This window comes from Pomacea canaliculata, linkage group LG8, assembly GCF_003073045.1.
Source record: "Pomacea canaliculata isolate SZHN2017 linkage group LG8, ASM307304v1, whole genome shotgun sequence".
Classification (NCBI taxonomy): domain Eukaryota; kingdom Metazoa; phylum Mollusca; class Gastropoda; order Architaenioglossa; family Ampullariidae; genus Pomacea; species Pomacea canaliculata.
The window spans coordinates 6,910,941-6,929,184 of record NC_037597.1 but is presented as its reverse complement, the minus strand read 5'-3'; the positions used below and the strand labels follow the sequence as shown (position 1 = coordinate 6,929,184).

Sequence of the window (18,244 nt, the reverse complement as noted above, 5' to 3'; positions counted from 1 at the left end):
ATCGACAAAAATAAAATAAAATAAATAAATTTTTAAAAAGACAAAAAAAACTGATAATGATTACATGGCAAGTAGATATGAGTCTGACTCCATATGATAACCCTACGTATAACTATGCGTTTGTGTGCTTGTATATGTGTGTGAGTGTGCCATAGTCGTGCACGTGTCCCAAGAAGTCAACACCAGTGACTGATTACTTGCACTCATTCACTCACTCATACATCCAGTGATGTTCCCCCATCCCACAACATGCACAAACAAACAACAGTATACACTCAATGTATGGCCAGGACAGTGCAGACCTCACAAGCCTCAGGACAGCCTTGGCTGTTCGGTCCACTGGCAGAAGTAAAGCCATCAGGACAACATCCAAACGCCGACGCCGTACACAGGTATGTCACACTCGGCTGCACTTTCGCACCTGCAAACATTCATGTACCGAGATGAATAAAAAGAGGCAATAAAACTAAACCTCAAGCTGTCTTTCGATCTCTCTCTCTCTGAGTGTCCGTGTGTGTGTGTGTGTGGTCCATTAAAGAAGAGAACTATAGTGTGGATGATGTAGATTGTATATCAAAGCCAATCTACTATTTCATCCTGGTTATCAAATGACACATTTGGCAGTTGTTTATCCCCACGTCCATCCTCTTCTCTTCGTGTTTTTGTTTTTTTTTTTTCAACCTCAGCCTCGCATTCCTCGAGTGTGTCGTCGCCTTCAGCCTGCCTGTGGTTATTAACATTCTCGTATCAAGTCTAGCGCAGTGAACGAGATTACACTGACCTTCTCCCCCGCCGCCTGTCGCCGGTCCTTCCCGCTGACCACAGAAGTTCTCGCATTCGGTAACGGTCAGAAAGCGGTTTGGGTTGCCCTTGCATCCCCCATAAGTGAACTCCTGGCATTTTCCTGTCGTGTGGTTGAAGAAGTAGCGTTGCTGGGAGGACTCGCAAGGCCCGGACACACTGGGCAGACGACACAGGGCTGAAAAATACATTTGTGTTTGTTTGAGTTTTGTTCAGATGTGACGTAGGTTTGAAGGTAAGTGTACGGCGTGACACAGGTGTGCGAGCATATGGGGAAGGGGAGAATGCTTTATTTATTTGTGCGTATTTACTATTAATAGATCATGCACTGAAAGCTAGCAGTCTGAAACTGCGAGGAAGTAAGATGGCGGCGTCAAGAAAAGTGTTCAGTACTGGTTTCTTTGAGATTTTCTCATGATTTAAAAAGTCCAACTATCCGATGTAGTGTATATATCTGACTTAAAGTTACTTTCTCTATCCACAGTCAATGCAAACTTCAAAGAATTAAGAGAAAAGACACACTGAAGAACAGCCATGAAGAGAAACTGGAGTACCTTTGTACAACATTTTTAAACACAGAACATGGCGAATACAAGTATATGTTACAGCACTTTGTCTACTAGCCAACTTGGAGCTAACCCTTTTTTGTCTGGTTGTTTGTTTTAGGGAAAGTGTGCAGCGACATATCACAAGAAAAACTGACCTGTCATTTTGCTTTTAAATGTATGAGCGCTTCTCGATCTTTGAAAGCAGGTAATGGACTCTGTTTACACAGGAAGTATTTCCCCGAAGGGTGGCCCGCCTTTTCACGGGTGTAAACTGCACGCTGGCGCCCAAAGTAAACAGCCTTGGCAGCCAACTTCGGCAACTCTGTATTTGAACTTTGGCAACTTTGGCAACTTGAGCACGTGCACCCGGGTGTGGGGCTTGCAAGTCTCGCGCCGTCGACGTTAAACTAACGCTGGCACCGTGCGGATGTTTCTTGTGTTGGTGAAAGGGAGGCTCACCACGTGAAGGTGCCAGAGAGTCTCAAAAGTGCAAGTGTTACTTTATTTAACACAGAGGTTGTGATGAGCTGGCAGGTCTCGTCACAGCAGAACGTTACCGTTAGGTTAACGGAATGTTACGTCACGCTGGTGTTATGTAACACAGGCTCCAAGTAGTAGGACAGGCCTCACAGATATCTCAACTTACAGGGGCTTAGCCTACTTTGGCAGTTAACATGGTTCTTTGTGATTTTTATTTGTCTCCCCTCCTTTCCAAATACTTGGGAATGCGTGAGAGAGAGAGAGGGGAGGAGATGGGTAGGTGGGTTGGTGGTATCTACGACTTCAATGTCCTAACTGGAGAGTTATTTTCATTTGTGTAAACACATAGACAGCAAAAATGACAGCTCGTGTGTTGTGTCATCATCACCACCCTCAGAGACTGATTACCGATATACAGATACGCATTTCTACAAGCAAGTGCTGATCTCTGGCGACATTTACTTTTCCGCCAAGGATCATATCAAAATGTAAAGCAATCAATCTAAGTTTTTACAAATATTTTCTTAGTCCCGCTGTAATTAAATAAGAAAGAATTGTAAGAAAACATCACATTTTTTGCACAGAAGAATTTGCTGAACAACATCGCTTCCCCGAAACAGAGAATTCGAGCGATGTAGATAAGTGGGTAATCTAATAGGTGTGCACTATTCAGGTATTCAGGTATGTAAACAAAGACTGGGCTTAGCGATGAGTAGACAGCAACAGACATATAAAAAAACAATAAGATGAACAGAAAAACAAACCGTCCAAAACATGTGCAAGGAGAAAGCCCGAAACTGAACCAGAGAAAGGTATGGGAGAGGGGAGCCTGGGGAGCCTGGGAAGGGGGACTAGGCCTGAGAAATATCCGAGAGAAAATAGACACTAATCTCCCTTGAAACGATGGCGCACCGTCTGGGGACTTATCTCACAACAACAACTCCACAGATGTGGCAGTACAGGGGAGTAGGGGTTGGATGGGAGAGTGAATACAAAGATCCCTCCCTTATAGATGACCTCAACCACGAGCGCAAACACAAAGACCGAGAAGTGGACAGCAAATCAGATATATATATATACTGAGACAATTGTGTTTGTGGACACTAGAAAGAGAGACAAAAACGGTCGTATAAATAAAGCAAGAAAACTGTGAAGAGAGAACATTCAAACCCAAATTACGGGACACATAATGGTGATGATGATGACGAGACAGGGGGGAGGGAGAATGAGGAAGGGGAGCAGGTATGATGTGCCGCAGCAATTGCAGTATCCATAGAAACGTGGAGTATCACTGTTTGCCAAATGCTCGAACCTTGAAACAACAACTTGCCGTGCACCCGGTGCCGTGGAAGTACAAACATCGTCTCCACCATTAACAATGGCTTCTGTTTCTCTGTGAGATTCACCAGGTCAGTACATCAAGCTCATCTAAATATTTCCCCGAACTCGTCTGTTTGACTTCATCTTCAGTTCCTAGCGAGAAACGACGCAGTGTTGTAAATATTTTAAATGTACATCCTCGGTGTTCAGGTGGAATGTAAAAGGTGACCACGCGTTCGTGGTGGGAATAAAGTTTAGTGACTCAACGTAGCCAGTGTGTGTGAGCGTGTAGAGATAATTTCTTTTTCTATCTCTTTCTTTCTGTCGTACCTTCCCTAGACTTCTAAGGAATTGGGTATCCCTTCTGCAGCTAGGCACATGGGGGAAGTTCGCTGCGTGACACGGGTATCGAACCCACTACAGCGCACCCCTGAGGTTCGAACATTGTTACTCCAGTCACCAGGCTCCCTATTTCGCAATGAGAAAATCTAAGCGAATTTAAAACTTAACTAGTCAGGGTTGTAACCATGTCAAGTCTCCTACATGTCACCATCCTCCACACTTCCACACACACATCGCTACAGAAAAATCAAAATTACACGAAACGGAGAGTAAAACCCAATCCATTTCTGCCGCACAGCTGTCTCTTCGAAAAAAGAAAAGTTGTTAGATGGATTCCGCCACCTCCCTCTCCATCCCCATCCCCTACAATTCCACCACTCCCCTCTCCATCCCCATCCCCTACAACTCCACCACTCCCCTCTCCCTCCCCATCCCCTCCGGTGCGGAGTCACGACATGCGTGTCCCTCATTGGGGCGTAAAGGGAAGTAATCTGCTGAGGTCGGCAGAGGTGTCACTGCTCTTTTCAAATCAGTTGGAGCTGCCGACTTTTTTATTTTTCTGCGGACTGAAGTGAAGGACAGTTAAATGGAACCGCAAAAAGGAAAGAAACGGATTTTTAAGCCTCCCCGATGGACACTAGAATCACCTCATTCCCGGCAAAGGAAAAGCGGTTATGGGGGAGTGTAAAGAGTGCAGTTCAGTGCCCTCCAGGCACCCAAGGAGGCAATAAGACAAGAGAGACAGCAGGTATCGCCAGTGTACACACCTGAGATTTAGGAGCAATTTTGTCGTTAACTCATCAAGAAAATAAATGTCATTCAAAGCGTTCAATCACTTGAGAACAAGATACGGGGCTTTCCTTGTTCCGTCCCTGAACTGTGTTCAACACGATCGTAAGACAACTTTGTTCTGCAACCGGAAGTTTGGAGCGGACACGATGTAGACATTAGTATCAAGCACATTAGTCCAACTTGCTATTTGACTCGCCTTCTCCTTTAAGTGAAGCCCTCAACTTGTGGAAGACAGTGAAGTTCGTGAAATACTCTCTGCACTTTAAGGATGACGTGTGTGTATCAGCTCGACCTGTGTGGCCGTTATGATGACGCTGCACGTGCTATAGAGTGCAACACGATTCGGAACAACCGCCCATCGGACTGTGTATAGGTTGTTAATGCCTTACAAACACGTGATGCACTGCAATAAAAGTCCTCCCATCTCCATTCCACCCCGATTATAAAAACAAATTAAGCTGTTAAATACTGCGCAACAGAGTAGCAAACACATATACACACATACAAAGACACAAACACACACATATACACACACATACAGATAGTCAGCTTTAGACGAAACGAGAATCATGTCTTTTAGGTTCTGGTGCAGCAACAAACGAACGTGCCTACAATACCAATCCAAGACAGAGTAATGTTTTATTTCTTTGCGAATTTATCTATCCAAGAATAGTTGTAGTTGATCAGTTTTCTTTTAATTAAACTTTATTCCTTCTTTCACCCACTCATTTAATTGTCCTTCCTTTATTTTCAACGTTCGTTCGATCGATCTTTCTTTTTAATCATTTGTGATAGCTACTGTCCATTATTTCAGACTGATCAGAAAGGAAAGAACAAGATATTTAAGAGTTTTATAAGTTGTTTTGTTATCTTGTATTGTGCTTTTTTGTGTTTGTCGCATTCTCCACAACCTGTTGTGTGTCTGTGTTTTACGTAGCACCCAAACCCCACGAGAGTCCTTGCAGAGAAGGTTGACTACTGCGACAAGGAATCAAAAGACTGTGTGTCACTGTGTCAGACCCACTGTAAGAAGAGATGACAGTTGGTGAGTGAGAGAAGTGCGGTACCTGTGCCAGTGACGTTGACGCATCCCAGCATGCAATGTTCTTCGTAGAAAAGCGGTTGCCGTTGCCGCCGCACCCTCCGTACCAGAAACGACGACAGGAAGCAGTTGGCTTGTCGTAGTACCACTGTACGGTGTAGTCGCTGCAGTCGCCTAGATCGGCGTCCCCACCACAGACAGCTGCAACAACCGTCAAAATGACGTCATTAAATCACGGTGATCTCCCTTACAAGCTCTTCTTTCCCCTTCCGCACTACTTTATGTTATCTCTGAGTTTGCCTTTCTGCTTGTCTGTCTGATTGTCTGGATGCATGCATGTCTGTGCGTAAGTCTGGCTATCTATGTCCGTGTATTTGTCTGTCTGCTTGTATGGCTGCGTGTCTCTCTGTCTATATTTGTCTATATGTCTTCCTGATTTTGTCGGACTAACATTGATAAAGCTGCTTATGTCATGTCAGTGTCATGTCAGACTAACAGAGCGATAAAGCTGCTGCTACAAATATATCTATATTAACAAAACAAATTAAAATAAGACGAATAAAAGATGAAAAAAAACTAACAATATTTCACAGGAAAGAAGTTACAGCATTTCCGTGTCATTGAACAACATCTTGACTGGGTGTTGACAGTGTTTCGAGAGGCAGGTAAAGCTGTGACAGGGTGTGCAGGGTACATCAAACACCAGTCAAGTGCTACAAGGGTTCTTTGTCACTCAGCGAATACCCGTAAGTACAAGGGTTATTATATTCAACTGAAAACAACTTTTATAAAAGTGGATATGTCCTGGTCTTCTCATCTTGATGATACTCGCTGCTACAACGTACTATCGCCACTGAACATGTGTGATACGCCATCAGAAATTATTTAACAAAGCAAAAACTGGAGCAGTGCCGGATTCTATTTATACACAGCTACGGATTACATAGTTTTGCAATCATGTAGGGGAAGGAGGGCAGAGGAACGAATCACAAGTACAAAAACACTGTGTACAAATGCTTGCTCACAGCGGGAGTGAGAACAAGGGCAACATTTATCAAAACCAAATGTCATAAACAGCTTGCACGCTTCTGACAAAAAAAAAGAGAGAGAGAGAAAAAAAAAGCTTTTCAAGCAACATTCACGGTGTGGTGAGCAGCAGCAGAAGATTATTTGGGAAGTTGAAGGATGTTTGGGGAAAACCGCCGGCGAGCACGGCTTTGTGGCACACACGTGTTTACTTTGGGGGCCATGATTATCAGGTTGCTGGGCTAGGTCACAATGTCTCAACACACAATAAATATAGCTGTCTCAAATATATCCACACACACATACACGAACACACTTACCCGGATCAAAAGCCGTGGTAGTGGCAGTCCCTGGACATCCCTGGTTGTTGGGTCCGGTCGCCGCTTGACTACTGTTGGGACAACATCCGTAGTACGACTGCTCGCACTTCCGCTTCACCATCACCTCCGTCTTGCAGCCTTGCTGACTCGGCCCCTGTGCTACGGTAACTCCATCCGGACAGCACCCATAACGTGACCCCTTGCACCCTGACCCCTCGCGGCCGCGGTCAAGGGTCAAACCACCCTTCTGCCTCGCAGCCCTTCCGGTTTGGTCCTTCGGCCGCTGTGACCCCGTCTGGACAGCACCCGAACCTCGACCGCTGGCAAAGACTGGCCGTCCCGCTGTCCACGGTGTCCACGCAGCCCTCCATGTTGGGTCCCCTGGCCGCAGTCACGCCATCCGGGCAACACCCGTACACACGCGAGGTGCAGTCTCCCGTGACCGTGGTCTCAGAACTGCGATCTAGAGAGATGGTAAAATGGAAACATATGATAAGGAAATGGTGACATGGAAGAAATTCAAACAGTGGACCAATATAGAAGAAGCTGGAAACGTCACTTGGCATTACTACGTGACTACGTGACTACGTTTAGTATGGGTGAGCTTGTCATTATGAACATGGCAATCCCTGCTTACTTGCATGTACAACCGGTAATGATATCATCAGATGCTCTGCCTGAAGGAGACAAGGAAGAAGGAAGAACAGACACTAAGGTATCCTTGTTTTTATGAACTATTTACGTTCTGCTACATGAACATTTCTGTACAACTAAATGAAATATATTTTCCAGCGTGAACGTGGAGCTGATTCCAGGTGAAGGGCGAGAGATATTCCTGGCAAACTGCTATCCATCATCATCTCCGACAATGGAAAACCCAGAGCACGCTGTATCGAGCATCACACACGACGCCTCGTGGACTCTCACAACCGAGTGAAGTTATGACAGACAGGTCAAGCGATGACCTCTCTAACGGGTCTGCTAGAAGCGAGACTGGTCGCGAGGGTAGAAGAAGAATATTCTCTGTCCTGAGTTTCCATCACGTTTTTCATGAAGTTCAGTTATAATACGAGTCAGCCCTTAAATACAAGTTAAATGATATAAACTCGTTTGACCATGCTCGAGGGTTTGAGGCAGCTCTGAAATTTTACCACGCACACACACACATAATCAAGAAAGAGAGAAAACAAAATAAACAAAAAGATGGAAACAAAGAAAAACAAGAGAAACAGCTTGAGGGAGTTGAGGTCCTGGTTATTTATCTTGCAACTACAGTCGAAGCAAGCTGCCACGTGTTCGATAACTGGTGTAGACAGTCTGTCATGAATCACCTCGTTTTCTCCACCCTGTCCTTATCGGGGTGCATCGAACGGAAAATGTTTCATGTGTTTTTTCCCCAGCGGGGCGTGAACCACATGCACACGCCTTCACGTTCTTCTCTCTCTCTTCCAGAACGTTCCTCCGCTGTCAGTCCCCAGTGCCCATGCGCATCGATCCTTATCTCAGGATTCTTTTAAGTTTTCCCGCAAATCAACTGCCTCCTCCTCCTCCTCCTCCTCCTCCTCCTCCTCCAGCTCGAAAAGCCATGTATTTTTACCGACAGAAGGTTTTATTTCAACACTCACCCCACTCCTCCACTTACTTTTCTGTTCTGTTCATTGTGAAGAGCTCTGAGAGAAGAATGCTGAATATAAATTTGTTTAATAATAACCGGGACGACTGGACCGTGGTAAAAAAGACGATGAAGATAGTTCAGCCATGGGGAAAAGAAAAAATTCAGACGATGAAAGCAGTCCATCAGACAGATAACGAGCCAGGAATGTAGATGGCCCCTGGAGAAGATGGCGAGTTAATCGCCAAATGATGATTCTCCACCCTGGGCGGATCAGTGGCGAGAAACTGGACAAGGACTGATTGAGGGCAGTAGAGGACCCTCCTTGCTGTCACCCACTGGTGATAAATGACAAAAAGTGACTGTAAGTAGTATAAACACTTTTAGAACTTGAAATCATTTAAACAGGTTGAGGCTACTTTTTAGTTAACGGCCAATATTTAGTAATCGTGATGTAAACAACTATTTTAAGATCCCACAGAAGTTAGTAAACAAAAATGTTTCAATTGGTCTATTGTGAAAGGAATTGTGACGGAGGATAAAAGTCGATTCAGTTCACAGCTGTCCTCTACTCTCATCAATACTTGCATTACAGCTGTCCTCTACTCTCATCAATACTTGCATCACAGCTGTCCTCTACTCTCATCAATACTCGCATCCTCCAAGTCCAGCCTCCCTCAGACAGGAGATGCTCGCGGCCATCCAAGTGGTGGTAGACTGTGGAGGCATCACCCCGCCGAGTCCCTCTCAATTAATGATAGTGGCGGCCACCCAGGTCTCAGGGGCCACAACCTCGCGGGCAGGAAGTGACTGGCGGGCTCGGGGGGACAGAGAGCGGAGAGAGCGATGTAACAGCAGAAGACTAAGTAGAGGAGTGCAGGAGATGTACGATATCAGAGAAAACAGTTAACAAAATTGCGTCAAGTCTGTCTGTAAGGTAGACACCCGTTCTCCAAGCCCTAAAATAATAAAAATTGTCGAAAACTGCATACGCTCTCTAGAAACAAAAATAAAAAATAAAAATCGAGAAAAAATTATGCTGGAACATTGAACAGTATGAAAAGACTGCAAGCGCGCGTTCACGCATCTGATTGCATCCTTCCATGGAGTCGTTGCTGACAAGGATGCCGGGTACCATTTAGCTGGGTGGCACAAATGCTGGGTTAATCGTTATCAAACTTGACAACGGTCACGTGGACGTAGGAAGATGGCCGAAGATGGTGTGAGGACTGACTGCACGTTCCATGCTTGTCTTCCACGCTGGACCGGACGCGATCGTTTACACCGGCAGTCTTTCTCACCTTCCGATATACTGCTGTCTCCCACGACCTTTGACCTATACCTCACTACCTAACGACTGATTCGACAAAAGAGTGGGGTCCCACTACCCACCCATCCCCCACCCCCAGATGATGTACACAGGAAGTGTTTCTAACAGAGGACAGATGAAAGGGTCACAATGGCACGAGCGTGCAATCCAGTCTGCAGTCCGGTAGACAGTTACAAATCCTCATCATGATGTTTTTATATGAAAGTCATCACCTCGTTGTTGTCTTCATAATTACGTTGGTATGACAGCTATCCACACTCTAGAGTCTAGACTACGGGGTTGCCAGCCAGACGTCTCACTGTGACGTAGTCGACTATCCAAGACCTTGACACATCCAGAGAAACGATTCCCTATGTCGAGACAGCGCAGCCTTGACAGTCGTGCATCGACCTACAAACAAAATGTCGTTTAATGCTGTGACCTTCTTTGTTTGCAAGTTTGTGTCCGTAAAAAAAACATTATCAGCTAAGCACAACACGTGGTCTGTGATCCTGACCCTCGTGACCCCTCGTCTTGACATCGGCTTCAAGATGCAGCCATAAATTTGTTTCCTATTCCAGGCAACTCGTGTGCCTGTGCATTTGTTCGTTTGTGCGTTCATATAGTTAAAAAGCAAAACTTTCATAGCTTTCTTTGAATCTCTCGACTGCTTTGAAATATCTGGTGTAATGACACCGCTGAGTCGACTCAAAACTCGCCATTTTGTGCGACCAAAAAGTAAAACAAAACAAAAACAAGGCATCTGGATAAGAGACAAGAGGTGTAACATGATTATTCCTTGTAGGCCAAGCGCCAAAAAATCCAGGATCGACTAGGAAACTCCTGAAAGTATTCATTTATGCATGCATGCATGCACGCCAGTGCAGTGATCTATGCATTTACCACTGAACACTTTTTTGTCCTTCTTGCGTGCTCGACAATTTTCCTTTCTGCATTTTTGAAAGACTTGAGAGATTTCTCCTGCTTCTACTGCGTGCCACTGTATGTAGTCCCTAAAGACATTAAAAAAAATATCTTCTGAGATCAGTTTCCACAGATTACACGTGTTCCAGAGCGTGTCTGTGACAGTGAGATATCAAACTGTGCAGCAGCCATAGTCTGGCACCAGCGGTGGACCACACGAAATCTCGGCTTTTCCCGCCCAGGGCCGTTGTGTACAAGATGTAATCACAAATGCCAACATTTTGTTTTCTTGTACTTTTCCTCTCTTAAGCCCACGCTGTTTGCAGTATTGGCAGGCTGGTGTGGGTAGCAGCGCTGGGATGTGGGTAGCAGCTCTGGGATGTGGCCAAATATCCCGGGATTACCACTGGGTTGGATTACGGTAATCATAGTGCAGTGGTCGTGTGAGCTGCACTCACCTGCTTTACAAGTAGTTGACTCTGTGGTGCATTCAATCTTACATCCGCTTTGAAGTACTTTGTGTTGTGTTACTAGCCCCGTGGTCGCCATTTCGCGCTGAGTTGATGAAAAGAGACTACACTGCGTGCAAATGTACGGGCAAGAAAAACAAACAAACAATAAACTAATGAGAAAAAACATCAAAGAAAACACTGTAGAGCTATGCTTAAGATTCGTTTCTTATTTTGCACCAAGAGCTCTCATGACACGCTCTGAAATTTGATGGCTTCTTTCCCAGTTTCTTATCTTCTTCTGAAGAGTCCTTATCCTTTGCCGAGATAAAACAAGACAGAGCAGGCGTGAAGTGTATTTCTTTTTGATTTTAAAAAAAATTTAACCTATGTTGATTTGATTGAAATTTAATTTATGAAATACATCTTAGCGTCAGATATCGCCAGTCCTTAACATTCCAACACCAAGTAGTAAGACAACAAACAACAAACAACGAGGCTGACATGTCTGACGGAGGTCAGAGAACATCCACGGCGGCTGCCTTCAAAGGAAGGACTGGCTTTAAAGTTTTATTGTAAGCGAATAAGCTTTAATTTTCACATTGAATCTAGTAAGTGAACGCCATTATATACATATTTTATCATCTCATTTTGACGAAGTTTTTATGCATCCCAGGTCCGCCGCAAAGTTTAAAATTTTAACACCAACAATAAAACTTCGCCCACCCCTAAGATGGATCAGTCACAGACCAGAGCTTGGACTTTTATTGTGGGGCTTCCGAATGTGCCTGCATGAACTTGCAGCACTTTATGGACTGTAAACTGCAGGTACCTTGCACAATCTGACTGCTGAACTCATACTGCACTTTGAAGGATGTCTGAGAGAATAGATAAAATAAAACTTTCTCCGCTGGCGGCGGCTGGGTCATGACTGATGACATGGGAACATCTCAAGTTACTGTCTCTCTCCTGCATTCTCTCCTCTCTTCTAAAAGTTTATCCACAATTTTTTTTCTTCTTTAGCTTTCCTTACGTCCAATGTGATTTCGAGAACATCATTTAAAATAAAAAGTGTTCCAAACACTTCCTGTGTAAAAATGTCAAGGAGGACCGGAAACGTGCGTTGCTGAGTTCTGCTCACTCAAGTTCAACTGAGGATGAAGGTGTGAGCAGGAAAGGGGTCAAGGGTGTGTTATTTCTGCAAAAATCATTTTTAGATAGATAGATGTACTTGATTATCACTTCGTGGAACAAGCAAGATGTTAACTGCTCCCTTTGGTCCTTCTAGACATCACTTTAAAGTCAGAAAAAAGAGCGAACACTGCAGTGATTGAGGGAGGAAAGTGTGAGGTAGGAGGTGTCAAGAAACATTAACCGCTGATCAAAGGAAGACGGCGTGAAGGAGTCTGCTTCATAGAAAGTGTACGATTATCACTATGTAGAACCAAGAGTTATTTAAATACACCGATCCATAGGAACATAAATACATGAATATTGTTTTTAGACTTTGCATGGTGTCGATACAGGGAGTTATTTTAAGGCTACAGCACAGTACACATGTTACTTTAAAAAAAGTGTGTGTACGGAGGAGAACTCACATCCCAAGCAGAAACCTCTTTCACGAAAGGGAGGAACACTACTTCTTACAGTCACGTGATTTTTTTCTTTGCCGAAGAATTCTAATTGCCTGGCAGACACGAAGCCTGAAAAGTGATCGGCACAAAGAAGGATGCAGCAAATAAACAAACACTTCCAGCAACCTGTGCAGATGCCATCTTAGCAATTCTCTCTCTCTTCTCTTCTTCCCTTTAACCTTCTGCTCGATTAAGACCAGCACGCGCCCTCCATCACACCCTCTGCCAACACAACCCTTCGTGAGTTGGTGGAGGACCGTAATAACAATTCGTCACGTGACCTCCTCAGCAGAACGCAAAACTGGGTACGAAAAGTACCCGTAATATTACCTTTCTGAAAACAGATATAAAGACACTGAAGACACACACACACATTATACATATTGACAAAGGAACATAAGCACACCTACATGCCTTCACACTTCTGAACCAGCGATAACTGATTCCGAGTGACAGCTCAGGAGAGATGGAGTGAAGAGCGACTAAACACTTCTCTGACCACACCTCGGTCCTCGCACTCCAAGAACTTGGCACAGAAAAGGGTTTCCCCTGTGGGCACTGACTTGACGCACGTTTCCTCTTCTCATCGATAAACAATGACAGTTGATAAAGTCGTTAGCCTCGTCAACCTCCGCGAGACGTTCAGCCGAGACAACACCGGTAGTGACGTAGCCACCACGCGGCGCTAAGAAGAATCTTGTCTTGAGTTATCTCACCGTAGGAACTGGAGGATGTTTGGGTTCCTATGGTGTAGACTCACTGTAGACACTGTGTGTGTGGTCTGTCTCTCACATCAGGTTCCATGTTGTTCTCCACCTGCCTGTCCTCACGGTGGCAACAGTTTCTACGAGCAGAGATTGTGCAGATGGCGCTCGTGGGTCGCACGTGCCTTACAGTCACTACTTCATTCGGTGTTTCCTTTTCTATAGACTACACGGACAAAAGAGGATTTTGCACGAGTGGTTGTCTCTCCCATCTACCTTCCCCTTCTAATATCTAAGTAGGATATTTCGTCCCCGTTTCTGAAAGAACAAAGACAGTTCTGTTGAGAACAGATAGGTGTGATATAAAACCGAAGAGTAAAACTATGTGTGCTGTGCTGGCAGAAATGAAAAAAAAAATCAACGAATAAACTATGAACCAAAAGACCTGTAGAAAGCCAGCTATGCAACAAACTCGCTTCATCGTCTGGAAACAGAAGGGACCAGCAGCCAAGATTCAGAAAGGAGACCCTGAAAGAAGTTTTGTGAGTTGTGTTTCATCAATGCCATGTGATACACGAAGTGGAGCTGACTTATCATTCATGTAGAAAACAAATACCGAGATCGGGTACTGACTGCTACAAGAACAGGGTATTCCTTACTCGCAGCCCCCTAACGATCATGTTAGAAACTCCAAATGAAAGGCAGATCCCACCCACCCACACCCACAAATAACTCATATCGGAAAGTCATCTCGGACGACAGCTATGAACAAATTGGATTCCACCGACGGCCACCATCTTCATATTCGGTATTTTAAGGCCTGCTGGACCGAAAATAGATACAAGATATCAAATAGCTTTCACCCCATCTCCCACAAAGGCTTCCAAGGGAGATGACGATTACACGGAAAGGGGACGAAACCTTATCTACTGATTCCTGATCTTCATCCCCCGCCTGATCCGTCTCCTCTCCCTCCCCGAAACATCCTCACCTCCACCGCGAGGGCGTGCAAACACTTGAAAGTGCAGAATGACATTGATCTCGTAGAGTTTTATATATAAATATAGTTTTTCCTACTGCCTGGGAGTACACACCCGTCCTTTGTTTTTGTGATGAGCGACTCAGAGGAGAGGTCCAAGCACAAACATTAGAAAGTGTACGAGGGGTCGAGTGCTACAACGAATGGAAGAGCTGGGATCACATATTGCAAGGGAACAACCCTCATTCGGACATGCTTACCCTCAGTCCCCACCTACCCCTACCCCTCCAAAACCCTAAAAACACTTGTGCTGCGCAGGCGTACAAATGGTGCATCATTATGCAAGATAAACAACCTCGGAATAATGAAACACGCGAAATGATGTGACCGACCTCTCGGGTGGCACTGAGCTCAGAGCACCCATCATGCACGAGGTAGCGAGCATCGTTGACATGCGCAACTTCGACATCATCGGCGCCTCGCTCCTTAGTGGATAACGGCGACGAGTAAATTTGCCAACAGCGCCCCAATAATGGAGTGATTAACACCCTGACAGCCAGCCAGCCAGGCAGCCAGCCAGCAAGCAGCTCGTGCCTTCCATAGTAAAGGCTTCAGGGGATGCGGAACGACAGAGTGGGTAACACCCCATCTCCCTTCAAAAAACAAACAAACAAAAAAAAACCGAACAAAAAACAAAGATAAACAGCTGAGGACGGAAGTTAAAGGAAGAAAAACGAGGCGATAAAATCAATGGAGGGCTGACACGCAGGCGATTGATTTTGCTTTATACTTTTCCTGGACGCGTCTCACGCATGTTGAGAGTGCGATAAACAGAAAGGAGCAGACGGACCCCAAGGCCAGGGGTTGAGAAGTGGAGCAAGTGAGAGAGGAGGAGGGGAAGACAAATCATTGTCAACGCGTGCGGTTGTGTAGGATCCTACCCGCCTGAGTTATGACCGAGAAGCTTACTAACGACGACTGGTGCAAACAAAGCAGCAGGTGAAGAGGCTGCTTGATACCGCGATGTGATGCCACGTCACATCCTCCCAAGTACCCGTAAGTCCCGTTGGATTGAGGATGTCTTCATGTTTGGACTCGCATGAAGGTTTTACAGTGGGTGGAGGTACACATGAGGTCTCGAGGACCGACTAAGAAACTATATGACTGCTGTAGGTTATCCGTGAGATGAACAAATGTGTCCTGGTAACAAGACGAGATGTGAGCGCGAGTGGGCGGCGCCTGGTGATGCTGACTGGCATGCACGTGCAGCGAGGAACACAAGACTTTATTATTCACGTCTGACTCAATGGGCGTCTGTTATCGCCAGGCTTTTCTTACTTTATTCCATGTTTATTTTTGTGCAGATCCTTTTTCCGATACACAGATTTTTCAAGCAAATAAATCAGAGTATTTTTTGTTTTTTGTTTTCCTGTTTGTTTTCCTCAGCTACAGCTATTTGTGTCTCCTCAAAAGGCAGCGAAACGGTAGACAAACATGTAGATGTGTTAGGTCCATGTTTTGGAATAAAAATAGCTGGCATGTAAATCTGATCTTCGTGAGCGTGTGTGAATCTGTTGATGTTGGAATATTTGTCTACATCAAAACACGACAGTTCCGTGAATCTCAACAACTTCTCCTTTTTAGGTGCAGACCTCTCCGCTGTCTGCCTGTAAACAGAGATTGATTTCTGTGGGACCTGAAGATGTGTGCGATACAGCGCTGTCTAGACAGCCACTGCAACGACGAACAGGTGTAGATTAATTCTGAAGTTTGTAAAAAAAAAATCACTTTATCGCTTCCCTCCATCCACCCATTTTCCTCCCCGAGTCTGTTTTCGTACTTCCTGCCTGGCTACAGCGGAATGGCGGTTACAGCCGTTAACGTGACGTAGCTCGGTGTTCGGAGGAAACAGCGGTGAAGTAAACTCACGCCGAGTGGTCTGAGTCTTCAATAGAAACCTCGCTAAAGTCTCGCGCTTTATGTCTTCTTGTTCTTGCTAAACTCCCAGACGATCCATAAAGAGGGGCCGATGTCCTGCGTGGGGCTGGGGAATGTAAACAGCCGCGGGGCAATGTGTTCAAATTGCCTTTTCATCCCTCGCAACTGCTGCTGGTGGATGTTAAAGACGTTGGGACGACGGCAACTACTGCATTCTTCTAGGGAGGTGTTGCATGGTCAGTCCCCCACCCCAATTCCTATACAGTATTACACTGAACAATACGACACAGGGACGTGAAGAAGTTCAATACAAAATATTTATGTTAGTCATAATATTTTTTTTAAAAAAAAAAGGTCATACTGTAGGTCAACACCGTAGAGCCGTGTCACGTGGTCACGTAGTCAATACTGCGCCAGAGGTTGTAACTACAGGCCTGCTGTGGCATTTATGTCGAGTCTGTAACTGCCAGCCATATAAATACAATACATAAATACAACACGGAGGCGGAGATGCTGTCAGCCTGTGTTACACTTTTTCTGTCTTGGGTTTGTTCATATCCCCGATCATGAAACAATAAACAAAATGAATCAGGGATCTTAAGATGCCATGGTGACGGCCCTCGGCATTTGAGTGCGATGTGTTTATAATTGCTGTTTCTGTTTACTGCTTTGGCTTACATTCTTTCCTTCCTTTCTTTTTTTTCCTCTGTGAATTGTAAATGTTTTAAAGTCAATAAGCAGTGGGTGCGTGTGTCATTCTCTCCTTTTATTCTCTTCTCTTTTTTTGTTTGTTTTTGCAAATGCTCCTCTTCCGTGCGTATTCAAATTTTGCATGGAACGATCGGCATTTCAAACAATGTATCCCCCGATTTCGCAGCTCAAGCTCCAAAAACCTCGCACAATGTTCAAGCAGCCAGTGTATTTCCATTATGCAGTTCAATAACCGGTCATAACTTGTGAGAAGATTTGACATTCTGTATTTTTTCACTCGCTCACAAACGCGCTCGTTGCATGTAAAAATGATTTACTCGCAAGAAATGTTTGATCCCCAAGTGAGAGGTAAGTAATGCGCGTGGGAGAGAAACTGTTAGTTTATGACACGCTTGGCCTGCCATCCTCACACTCCAACAACAACAACCACCATCCTGCAGCTTTCGCGCGCCCAGAAAGGTTATTCCGTAAACAACAACAGGAAAACAAGAAACCCTTTGTAAACAAAACTCATTATCGCTGACCTGTCTATGGCGATACGATTTATCTCGGTAATCTTCGCGAGGTTTTACGATACGAAGCCAACAAGAGGCTTCACTTTAGCCAATTACTTCGTTTTCTTATGATCACGTGACCACGTGATGCTGGATCAAGATAATGTATTACTGTACTCCGTGCACTTTGCTGTCTCCGTCTCCGTCTTTTTGCGTCTGATGGTTTCAGGCTTTTCTCTCTCTCTTTCTTTTCCTCGACCTTCTCGTCAATCATCAGCCATTCGTCCCTTAACCCGTCGTTAGGGTGGGACAGGGATAATCTGACAGCTATTTTGGGTCAGCAGGTCCTCACCTGTCTGAACGTGGAGTCGAAAAATGTTGATGAACACCAAAGCGAAGAGGTTACAAGACATTTTTACTGATGAGCACAGGTGATATACCCAATAATGATGATATCGCACAGTAGCTGTACCACGTGATAAGTTTACAGTCAACTACGTGACAGATGCATTAGCAAGTGAAGCCGGCTACAGAAAGTGCTGATCTGACACCCAGTGCAGGGAAGTCACGTGATGAAATCAAACGAACTCCTGAATTTTATTTATTTATTTTTTTTTGGCAGGGTGAGCATTAACCCCGGGGTTAGCGTGACAGCTGACGAGTAGGTTGGCTTTGGCACCTGTCTAATATATCCCTTTCCACTTCCTGTGACCTAAACTTTCCACCCGAACTTTCAGACACAAGTCTCTGTGTTGTGGGAGTGACCTTTGGTGGGAGTGACCTTTGGTGGCCATGGCAGCGGCAAGAGGTTGGTGTCTG

The 18,244-nt window shown here is 45.0% G+C and overlaps 2 protein-coding genes across 2 annotated transcripts in view; both read right to left on the bottom strand.

The window, feature by feature from the left end:
- Positions 1 to 302: 302 nt before the first annotated feature.
- Positions 303 to 7,130, bottom strand: LOC112570054 (kunitz-type serine protease inhibitor 3-like). Its single transcript, XM_025248255.1, has 4 exons — positions 6,672 to 7,130; positions 5,351 to 5,526; positions 782 to 979; positions 303 to 421 (listed from the first exon to the last, which is right to left on the bottom strand). Exons 1-3 carry the CDS (start codon positions 6,790 to 6,792, stop codon positions 848 to 850), a joined length of 429 nt encoding a protein of 142 aa, XP_025104040.1. The 5' UTR covers positions 6,793 to 7,130; the 3' UTR covers positions 303 to 421; positions 782 to 847.
- The window catches only part of LOC112570339 (papilin-like), a 62,946-nt gene continuing 51,600 nt past the window's right edge, over positions 6,899 to 18,244 (bottom strand). The window contains 1 exon segment of the mRNA XM_025248729.1: positions 6,899 to 7,134. Within this exon segment, the coding sequence (XP_025104514.1) occupies positions 6,899 to 7,134 (236 nt within the window).